The 12,173-nt window shown below is 45.9% G+C and overlaps 1 protein-coding gene across 1 annotated transcript in view; it reads right to left on the bottom strand.

Annotated features, from left to right (window-relative positions):
* Window positions 1–506: 506 nt before the first annotated feature.
* Window positions 507–12,173, bottom strand: part of LOC134983694 (zinc finger protein 260-like) — a 36,578-nt gene continuing 24,911 nt past the window's right edge. The window contains exon 6 of the mRNA XM_063949350.1: window positions 507–3,550. Within this exon, the coding sequence (XP_063805420.1) occupies window positions 1,914–3,550 (1,637 nt within the window). The 3' untranslated portion in view covers window positions 507–1,913. The remainder of the gene's footprint in view (window positions 3,551–12,173) is intronic.

The following is a 12,173-nucleotide window of genomic DNA, read 5'->3' as shown; positions in this document are numbered from 1 at the left end:
GCACATTGCGGCCGCATACCTGAGGGCCAGGACCATTTTCCAGGGGGATACATGATGTTACATCTGCGTTCATCTTTAACACCCTATAAACTTCGAGAGTGTACCTCATATCTCATCTTTTCTTCATCTTTTCCAAGTTACTACAAATGATATGAGATCGGTAGCAGCACTACTTTCAGGATTATTACACAGAACACACATAAAGGCTGACACAGCAAATAACAGTAACACATACAAGGGATTAACTAGAAATAAGGAAGCAGAATCATCAAGTCTAATTGTCAACTGGTTCTGTGCGGGACCCATAAACCTCTTTACTGCTTCCAGCAGCCCCTGGTACTGCACTGCGGCCATCCGCCCTGTCTCCCCCCACCGTCTCCCACCCACTACTGCCTCCCGACCTGTCTCCCCCCACTGCTGCCACCCACCATCTCCCCCCCACTACTGCCAACCGCCCTGTCTTCCCCCCACTGCTGCCACCCACCGTCTCCCCCCACTACTGCCACTTTCTCCCCTACTGCTTGCCACCCCTCTTCCACCTTAGCACTACTTGGGGACAACATTACCCACAGACAGTGCCTCCGGCAGCCCCTGCTACAGCAATAGTGCCACCCACCATGTCATCTCAGAACTGCTTGGGGATTCTTGGTACTCCTGGTAAGTCCTTCATCTGCAGATGGAAGTAACCAGGCAGTAAGGAGGCAGAAGCTGCTTCTGGTACCTGTGACCTTGGTCATGTAGGATTGGGAGTCAGTAAGATTATGTAACAGTCACCATCTTACAGGCAGCTGGTGAAGGGAGCAGAGAATGGGTGTTATGTGGCAGGAACGGGCTGGTTAGTTAACAGCCTGGCTGCTGCATTCTGTACAAGCTACAAGCGGTGCAATTCTTTTGTTGGGAGACCCAGGTAGAGGACATTGTAGTAGTCTATGTGTGATGATACAAGTGCATGTATGACTGTAGGTAGATCTTCTGAGGGAAAGAAGTGCTGGAGTCTGGCTATGTTCATCAGATGAGGATCTGATTGTGGCTGATACCTGATGTCTAAGTGTCACTCCACCATCCAGGATACCAAGATTTCGCACAGGATCAGCATTTTGTAACTCTGAACCCACAAGCGTAATTCTGGTTGGTAACAAAGCTGAGCTGTAGCCCTGCCCTTTGTTGGTGAGCTTCTATCATAAGGACATGTTTTGCCAGGACTGAGTCACAGCCAACTGGCATCACCCACACCTGAAGCTCAGCTAGACAACCATTTAGGATTGGTACTGGGTTCTCAGTACCCGGAGCAATAGACAGGTCATCTGCATAGCAGTGGTAGATGATGGCATGACATCTGATTATTTCACCCTGCGGTAGCATGTATATTGCAAAAAGCATAGGAGATAGGATAAGAACCTTGAAGAAGAACGCATGGCAATGATAAGTATACTCCAGAAGAGTAAAATGGTTCCTCACCTGAGTGATGTCTATTGTGTGCAACAAGAGCTGATTTATTTCTCAGAGTATGTGTGACTTCGCTGAAGTTTAACAAGTTGTGATTTCTGTGTAAAACATTTCACTCAGAACAAGAAAATGGCCTATCAACTGTGTGACTTCTGTGATGTGTAACAAGTTGTGATTTCCATGTAAAACATTTTGCACTCATAGCAAGAAAATGGCTTCTCACATGTGTGACTTCTGTTATGTCTAACGAGATATGATTTGTGTGCAAAACATTTCTCAATCTCAGAACATGGAAATGGATTTTCACCTGTGACTTCGCTGACACGTAACAAGATGTGATTTGTGTAAAACATTTCCTGCACTCAGAGCAAGAAAACGGCTTCTCACCTGTGTGACTGCTCTCATGTTTAATGAGATCTGATTTGTGTGCAATACATTTCCAGCACTCAAAACATGGAAATGGCTTCTCACTTGTGACTTCGCTGATGTGTAACAAGTTGTGATTTCCATGTAAAACATTTCCCACACTCATAGCAAGAAAATGGCTTCTCACCTGTGTGACTTCTCTGATGTATAACAAGATCTGATTTGTATGCAAAACATTTCCCACACTCAGAACATGGAAATGGCTTCTCACCTGTGTGACTTCTCTGATGTTTAACAAGATCTGATTTGTGTGCAAAACATTTCCCACACTCAGAACATGGAAATGGCTTCTCACCTGTGTGACTTCGCTGATGTGTAACAAGATATGATTTTTGGGTAAAACATTTCCCACACTCAGAGCAAGAAAATAGATTCTCACCTGTGTGACATCTCTGATGTGTAACAAGACCTGATTTGTGTGCAAAACATTTTCCACACTCAGCACATGGAAATGGCTTCTCACCTGTGTGACTTCTGTGATGTATAACAAGATGTGATTTACTGAAACAAATTTTCCCACACTCAGAACATGGAAATGGCTTCTCACCTGTGTGACTTCTCTGATGTGTAACAAGACCTGATTTGTGTGCAAAACATTTCCCACACTCAGAACATGGAAATGGCTTCTCACCTGTGTGACTTCTGTGATGTTTAACAAGATGTGATTTACTTAAACAACATTTCCCACACTCAGAACATGGAAATGGATTCTCACCTGTGTGACTTCTTTGATGTTTAACAAGATCTGATTTCTGGATAAAATATTTCCCACACTCAGAGCAAGAAAATGGTCTCTCACCTGTGTGACTTCTTTGATGTATAACAAGAACTGATTTGTGTGCAAAACATTTCCCACACTCAGAACATGGAAATGGATTTTCACCTGTGTGACTTCTTTGATGTTTAACAAGATTTGATTTCTGGATAAAACATTTCCCACACTCAGAGCAAGAAAATGGCCTCTCACCTGTGTGATTTCTGTTATGTCTAACAAGATGTAATTTGTTTGTAAAACATTTCCCACACTCAGAACATGGAAACGGCTTCTCACCTGTGTGACTTCTCTGATGTATAACAAGATATGATTTGCTTGCAAAACATTTACCACACTCAGAACATGGAAATGGCTTCTCACCTGTGTGACTTCGCTGATGTGTAACAAGATCTGATTTATGTGCAAAACATTTCCCACACTCAGAACATGGAAATGGCTTCTCACCTGTGTGACGTCTCTGATGTTTAACAAGATCTGATTTGTGTGCAAAACATTTCCCACACTCAGAACATGGAAATGGCTTCTCACCTGTGTGACGTCTCTGATGTTTAACAAGATCTGATTTGCGTGCAAAACATTTCCCACACTCAGAACATAGAAATGGCCTCTCACCTGCCTTACCTGTGTGTGGGTTAATAGGCTTTGTGTTCTGTGTAAAACATTTGGCATCTATAGCACATGGAAACTCTGTATCTACTCTCAGAGCTGTAACAGATGCACCAATATCAGAGAGATCAAGAGAACATTTCCCAGGATCAGAGGAATCAGCTGATAGAGCTGGATTTATAATTGGGGTAATGGGGTTAGTTCCTGGAGAATCCTGTCTACTGTCATTATCTTTTATGTCACAATCCGGGGATAACATTAGATGTCCTTCTGATATATTCCTGCTTGTGTGTCCATCTGCTGGAAATAAAATACATTATGGAAATGTGACTTTTCTGTAACAATATTAATCTTGCAGGCAATAGGATATGACTTTCTGGGACACTTAATTGTAAATGTGTGTGTATAATAAAACATAACGTTTAATGAAGGCTTTATAATATTGTTTCTCAAACTATCATTGTGTCCACCCTCCTGAGAACACTCACAATAACAAATGTAATATTATAATAAGACTTAGATATATCTCTCTCTTGTACTGGTAACTAACCATGAAGTATAAATGGAGATGTAGTCACTCGCCAAGTCCTATGTCAGCACCAATGTAAAACAATGGATGGGGAACATATCGTATGAATTGGAGATTCTAGATGAACAATAACATCAGTCATATGAGCTGATGGATCAGAGAAATGTCTCCTAACGTTACTCCTGGAAGCATTGGTAAGGTAGCATTCCTTTATGTGTGTGCTCATACGCTGGTAAGCGTGTACATGTGTTACTCACCCTTATATAAGGTATATTGCTACAGCAGAGTAGGTGTGGAACAAGGTACTTTACATGCAATACACCATATGATATCCTGTAATCATCATCATCTGCTAGGTTATAATCTACTTTCTCTTACGTCCTAGAGGATGCTGGGGTCCATTTAGTACCATGGGGTATAGACGGGTCCTTTGGGAGCCACTGGCACTTTAAGAGTTTAATAGTGTGGGCTGGCCCCTCCCTCTATGCCCCTCCTACCAGACTCAGTTTAGAAAATGTGCCCGGAGGAGCCGGTCACAGCTAGGGGAGCTCCTAGGAGTTTTCTTAGGTGTTTATTTTCTAGAGTTAGGTTACAGGAAGGCTGCTGGCAACAGAATCCCTGCTTCATGGGACTTAGGGGGGTCGGAGCCATAAGAAAAGTGGTTAGTACAGCGTCGGAATCCCGGTAAGCGGCAGGGTATGGCGGCACAAGGGTGGAAGCGCAGCTCTGACAGGCAGCACTCCAGGAAGGCTCAGCAACACACAGTGAGTCCAGCACTCACCAGCGCCATTTTCTCCCTGCAGATCATAGGAGCAGAACGCTGCCCTCCACATAAATCCAGCATACCTCTGCGGTACCAGGGTGTTATAGACAGGGAAGGGGGGGGAGGGTGATTATAGTACTGAGTACCCTATTAAGGTTAGTTAGTCAGCGCCGGGCTTTTATCATAATAACTGCCTACAGGGGCGCTGTGTGGCTGACTCCTTATACTCTGTGACTCTCTGAAGGTACTCTGGGGGAAACTGTGTCTGACATGTTCCTGTGTATGTGTGTGTGTGTATATCCACATAATCATATCTAAGGACTCTGTGTCCTGTGCTGCAGAGTGTGTATCTTCTCCTGAGGAGTCTATTCCATCTACTCAGGACTGCAATGTGCTGTCTCAGCCTTCTGAATCCGAACCCCCATGGGTGGATTCTTTAAGGGGAATGATATACTTTATTATTAATAATGATTTAATGCCAGGGCCGCAGGGACCTATATAAAAGTGTCCCCCGGCTGTGGTATTATCTCTCTGACTAGTGGAGCCCAGTGCTGGTACAAAAAATACGGGGGACCCCTGCGCTTTTTGTATCCGTATTTTTTGCAACAGGACCAGGCGCAGAGCCCGATGCTGGTTGATCAAATATGGGGGAACCGCTGTCATTTTTCCCCCATATTTTTTCAATCAGGACCGGCACAAAGCGCCCGAGGCTGGTTTTGCTTAGGAGGGGGGACCCCACGCATTTTTTATTTTATTTTTAACACTTTAATTTTTTTTTAAAGGTGCACAATGAAGCCCTGCACGGATCTCACAGATCCGGCCGAGATTCATTGTGTTAATGTCGGCAGTGTTTTACTATTCACTCCCATAAAACACTGCATGAAAATATGAATGACATCAACATCGGAATACTCGAAAATGCAGAATACGACAGCATAGTAAATGAGTCGTAATAAATTCAAAAAGTTGCAATTTCACACATTCGTTGTCATTCGTGATTAAACTTTAAGCTCATTCAGAAAAATACGAATTTTAGTAAATATACCCCATGGTCTCTATTCGTGATGAAGTCATTGATTTAGAAGACAGGTCTCGGAGAAATAATATCAGAATAATGGACGTTCCGGATTCTGTTACAAATGCTGAGCTTTATGATAATGCCACGGTTCTCTTTTGAGAAACTTTCACTGAAGGCTTCTGCCACGGACCTTCTCATTGATAGGATCCATAGACTCCCAAAGTCCAAACAGGCCCCTATCCAAGCACTGATGGACACTGACAAGGGTCCACTTTTTTCATATTAAAGACTAATTCTACAGGCTGCTTTGCCTTCCTCATCCACAGCTGAGTGCCTGGATAATCTGTAGATATTTCCAGATGTTTCTCCTGTGACGCTGGGCAAAAGGCGTCTATTCCACCCAAGGAAATGTACAATACAAATGGGTATTTCCTACTAAAGAGTGTAGTGTGGCTGGTCGGTGGTCAGGAGACCGCCGGTCAGCTACCGACGCCGGGATCCCGGCAGCACACCGATGCCGGGATCCCGACGGGGAGGGGCGAGTGCAGCAAGCCCCTTGCAGGCTCGCTGCGCTCACCACGCTGTGGGCTCGGTGGCGTCCGCAGTCGTGGACACCCACGAGTGGAAATAGTCCCTGTTGGTTGGCATGCCGACCATCGGGATAGTGAGCGGTCGGGATGGTGGAGGAGGTCATGTGACTATTGGTCACCCGACCGCCGGTCACATGAATACCACCCCCTACTAAGGTTATTGTAATGCGAAACGGTGCCTTCGCGGTGATACCTTCAACCGAGGATGGCCCTGCTATTCTGAAAAAATGGGATTTTAATACCTACAGGTATATCCTTTTCTCGTAGTCCGTAGGGGATACTAGGATGGTCTTAATACCATAGGGTAGAGATGGGGTCCATTGGAGCCTGGTACTTTAAAACTTCTTCAGAGTGTGCTGGCTCCTCATTTCTATGCCCCTTTTATAGTCTCAGTCTAGGAAAACTATGCCCGAGGAGATGAACATACTTTGAAAGGCGGAAAAGAGACAAGAAAGTGGTGAGAGAACGAACCAGCGCACAACATAAAAAGAGGATAGCAACACTAACCACAACTTGAAAATAGGGACAGCAAAAGCAGACCCAAACTACAACACAAAAGAACAACTCTTGCTGGAAAATATCAAAGCACAGAGGCGGGCACCCAGTATCCCCTATGGACTACGAGAATAGGATTTACCGGTAGGTATTAAAATCCTATTTTCTCTGATGTCCAAGGGGATACTGGGATGGTCTTAGTACCATGGGGAAGTTTCAAAACTATAAACCGGGTGGGAGAGTGCTGAGACCCCATCAAAACTGATTGACCAAACTGAAGATCCTCAGTAGCCAAGGAGTTGAACCTTTAAAACTTTACAGCGTGTTCGAACCCAACCAAGTAGCTGCCCAGCATAACTGCAAAGCCGAGACACCCCGGGCAGCCACCTTGGAAGAACCCACTTACCGTGTGGAGTGGGCCTGAACAGACCTCGGCAGCAGCAAAGCAGCCGAAGAGTGAGCCTGTTGGATCGTAAGCCTGATCCAATACGCAATAGACTGCTTCGAAGCAGGACAACCAATCTTTGAAGAATCACAGAGAACAAAAAGAGAGTCTGATTTTCTGAGATGAGCTGGCCTCTTGACATAAATCTCCAAAGCCCGAACCACGTCCAAGGACATTGGTGTAACAGATGTGACAGTGACAACCAGAACCATCGGCCAATTGATATGAAATGCTGGCACCACCTTAGGTAAGAATATCTAGCGAGTTTTAAGCACCGCTCTATCCTCATGAAACACCAGAGAAGGACTCTAACAGGATAAGGCCCCTAATTCCAAAACACGCCTCACTGAGGCCAAGGCCAACAACATGATAGCCTGCCATGTCAAATACTCCATGGCCACCTTGTGGAAAGGTTCAATCAAACCGATTGGCAAAAGGCCCGACCAAATTGAGAACTCACAGCGCTGTGGGAGGCACAAAGGGTGGTCGAATATGAAGGACACCTGTCAAGAACATTTGGACCACTGGGAGAACAGTCAATTGTTCCCTGGAAGAAAAAGACAAGGCTGAGATTTGAACTTTTATGGAGCCTAAACGTGGGCCCACATCCACAACAGCCTGCAGGAAGTGCTAGAAATGTCCAAGATGAAAATCCACAGCAGAATACTGTTGACCCTCACACCAAGAGACACATTTCTTCCATATGCAATGGGTCACTGCACCCCAACCATGGAGGCTTGCATCCGTTGTCAACAGAATCCAATCCTGAATTCTGAAGTGTCGACCCTCCAGGAGGGAGATCAGCAACCACCATAAGAGGGAAATCCTGGCGTTTGGTGAAAGGCATATCATCTGGCGTATGTGCAGATGTGACCCAGACCATTTGTCCAACAGATCCAGCTGGAATGGTGATGCATGGAATCTTCCGTACCGAATTGCGTCATAAGAGGCCATTATCTTTCCCAGTAAGCTTATGCAAAGATGTACCGAGATTTTGTTCAGCTTCAAAATGGAACAGACCATCGTCCGAATTTGCCTTGTCCATAGGATGGAACACCTTCTGAGACACTGTGTCCAGTATCATTACCAGGAACTGAAGCCTCTGCGTAGGTTATAGGTGGAATTTCTGCAGATTGAGAATCCACCCATGATCTGTGAGTAGTTGTGTTGGAAGGCTGATCTTTTCCATCAACTGTGCTCTGGATATAGCCAATATGAGATCGTTCAAGTATGGAACGATGTTCAATTCCTGCTTGCGGAGTTGTAGCAACATCTCTGCCATCACCCCTGATAACACCCTCAGTGCTGATGAGAGACCGAAAGGTAAGGCCTGAACCTGGTAGTGACTGTCCTGCAGTGCAAACCTGAGGTAAGCCTGAAGAGGTGGCCATATTGGGATGTGAAGATACGCATCCTTAATATCCAGAGAAACCAGGAATTCCCCTTCTTCCATGTCACGCTTGGCTTGAGTTGGGGATCTGACGACTGATAATTGACTGAGGGAGCAGCTATTGGCAAAGGAAGGAAATGAGGTGGCTGAATGTAGTTCTTACTCATGGATTGAAGACAGGCCCGAAAATGTAGAGGGGTAGGCAATGAGGACAATGACCGAGAATGATACACTGAAGAAAGAGGAATTCAGTTTTAATGAGACCACAATCATACACAACGACTAGGAGAAAAGTCTGAGCGAAGAGCACAGGGCACCTTACAGCAGCAAGTAACTAGAAGTACTGGCAACATAGCTAAGCATCAACCCCTTTTTATAAGGGAAGCCTGTACTGGATTGGCTGGACACGAACTGAGATACCTATTGTCTCGGATTGGTCTCCAACATGGTGGATCCCTGCACAGAGGACATATGTGGAACCAGCACACAGCCACTTCCTCTGGCCTCAGCCTCCCACACGCTGCACTCCAGCAACAGGACACTTGGAAACAGACACCTCCGGCAGCCGCACCGGAGGACCTTGCTGCTGTAGTTCCTATGCATCTCAGCGACACCAGCCAGCTAACAGGAAGGCCGCAGGGACCAGAACCGGTGGTAAGACTCCAGATGCTGACAGTACCCCCTTTTTTAGGGTGGTCTCCGAACACCAATGCTGCTTAGTGGAATTCTTGGCATGAAAGGCACAACTCAGTCTGTGCCTTTCACAGAACATGAACTTCCTCTGCAGCCACCCACGATCTTTCCTCCGGACCATATCCTCTCCAATCTATGAGTTACTGGAGACGACCATACCTCTTGCGGAATTCAAGAAACTTATGAAACTCAAATTCCTCATTTTGAGCAGCTTGAACCTTGGGAGGTTAAGGGAAAGCTACCCAAAAATGATTTAGTAGCGCCTTATGAATTTGTCAACAAATCTTAGTGAACTGACGAAGAGCGGATTCAGCAGCAGGAACCTCAAGAGGTGGGAGAGATTAGAAGGAAAGAACTCGTGGATGAAAACTATAGTTAATGAAGAAAGGAGTGGAATTGGTAGAAGAAAGATATAGGTTATTGTATGCAAACTCAGCAAATGGGAGGTAATCCATCCAGTCTTCCTGAGCAGGGGACATGAACATCCGTAAGAAAGTTTCCAGATCTTGGTTGACTCTTTCAGTCTGTCCGTCAGTCTGGGGATGGTAGGCTGAAGAGAAGTTCAACTTGATTCCTAGGACAGAGCTGAGAGTTTTCCAGAACTTGGCGACGAATTGAGGACCCTGATCAGAAACTATTTCCTGTGGAAGGCCATCCAAATGAAAAATCTATGAAAAAACAATTTGGATAGCTGAGGAGCAGAGGGAAGACGGTGAGGGGTATGAAGTGAGCCATCTTCGAAAATTATTCCACAATGACCCAAATGGTGTTGTGCCCTCTGGAGACTGGCATATTGGTTAAGAAATCCATAGAGGTGTGAGTCCAAGGCTTTTGAGGTGTTGGAAGTGGATGAAGAAGACCAGAGGGAGATGTTCGTGGACTGCTACAAATTCAAAGACATCTGTTTTAAGATGAGACCACCAGTAGAATCGCTGAATGAACTTGAGAGTCTTAAGACCACATCAGTGAGCATAGACCCCCAGTGGCCATCGGCTACAGAAACATCGTGAGGTCAGTTGTTTATGGGTAATCGCAAGAAGATGCCATCCTTGAGCGGTAAAGTAATTTATAGGAGCCAGCAACTGGAGCCTGCTACTGTCCTGGACACATGGACTGTTACGCCGTAGCTATACTGATGCCCCAAGAGCTCTAGTTGGATCTTGCGGGGATTGAAGGGAGCAGGAGGAAAAAAAAACCCAGCAGCAGTCAAACAGTATGGAGGATGTAGTCAGCACAGTCTGCCACCAGAGGGAGTCGACAAAGCAGGAGTGGAGGCCATGCAATAATAATAAAAGCAGTTCAGGCGACAATTTATTGCCCAGGTAGGGTCGCAGCGGCAGAAGTCCCTACCCGAAATCACTGAGGCTGTAATGAAGGGCATTGATCATGGGCTGGCAGTGTCTGTAGCTCCCAGAGAAGCGGATGGTTTCAGGAGGGCATGTGGCTATTTTGCCAGTTTTCAAGATGGCCACTTCTGGCAGGGAAGCCCAAATCAGAAGAAACTGGCCAGCTATGGCGGGTGAACCAGGTCAGTAATAAGGCAGGAGAGGAGAGGGTACTAGGATGCAGTGACGCAGGGTAGCGTATCTGGCTGCATAGGAACCCCACTTGTATGTCCTCTATAAAACACAGCTACGTCAGATTCCCTGTAGCACCATGGGTTAGGAGGACAGGAGGAGATCCTGGGACACTGCTGGAGTGATGACAGGCAAGCGCTCCATGTATTCCCCGCTGCCACGACTCATGGCTTCAATGGCCGGACAGTAGGAGAAGGCAGGCTGTGACCGGGTGAGCTGACTAACCTGACGCATCCCTGCTGAGGCCACCAATCCCCGTAGTATGCGCCGCATCAGATGCCGGGAGAGCAGCTCCGCTCCGTGTCTCCTGCTGCGGTCACCGCTGATCCCAAGAAAGGGCCCGAAAGAGCCCGTAGGACATCTGTAAAAGGCAGAACGGACCTATATAAGCAGGAGCTCCTTTATCCTGCTTCCTGCTGCATTTCCAGTCAGGCCACACCCCCGTGACATCATTTATTGATGTTTAAAACAAAAGTAATGTAGATTTCCACACCAATCTAAGACCTGTGAATCTACTTTGGGGGCCACCTCCTTTTTTTTTTTTAAACAGTCCCCAGCTGGACGAGCATAATTGGAATTCCATTTCTTGGAATACTAACTTCCTACTGGGCGTAACCCAAAATTTCCATCAGCTGTTATGGAACGTTTTAAACACAGTTGCCTTAGTCTTTAACACAGGCTCTGCTGCCTCTTCTAAGGATAGAATGGCTTACATAGCACTAATTAGCTCAGGTATGTCCACTGAGCTGAGACCTTCCGAAGTGCAATGAGTCCTCATCCTCCAACGAATCCTCATCTAAAACATGTGTAGACGGTGAAGATGTTGTATCATGGCTATGTGATTTACTTACCACCAGCTTTTCAGCCTGCTTTTTTGAGAGGCTGACAATTACCTAGGTGTATAAACCTCAGAATGAATGTTGCATGAAAGGGTTAATAGGGAAACCTATCACTGGTATAGGAGCTGGTATAAACTGCTCAGCTACATTGGATAATGTCTGTGCAAAGTAGCCCATGAAGGATCACCAGAACCTGTGCCTGCCTCACTATACACGTGGGTAAGCGTTGTCGCGACCGGGCGGGGAGTTGTTGGAGCGACTCTAAGGTGCGTATAAGATGCTTTTTAGAATGATCACTCAAAAAAAATAGTAATACTATAAAAATAAAAATAAGATTTTACTCACCGGTAAATCTATTTCTCGTAGTCCGTAGTGGATGCTGGGAACTCCGAAAGGACCATGGGGAATAGCGGCTCCGCAGGAGACTGGACACAACTAAAGAAAGCTTTAGGTCACCTGGTGTGCACTGGCTCCTCCCACTATGACCCTCCTCCAAGCCTCAGTTAGGACACTGTGCCCGGACGAGCTGACATAATAAGGAAGGATTTTGAATCCCGGGTAAGACTCATACCAGTCACACC

This window comes from Pseudophryne corroboree, assembly GCF_028390025.1.
Source record: "Pseudophryne corroboree isolate aPseCor3 chromosome 3 unlocalized genomic scaffold, aPseCor3.hap2 SUPER_3_unloc_21, whole genome shotgun sequence".
NCBI lineage: Eukaryota > Metazoa > Chordata > Amphibia > Anura > Myobatrachidae > Pseudophryne > Pseudophryne corroboree.
This window is presented reverse-complemented; position numbering and strand designations above follow the sequence as displayed.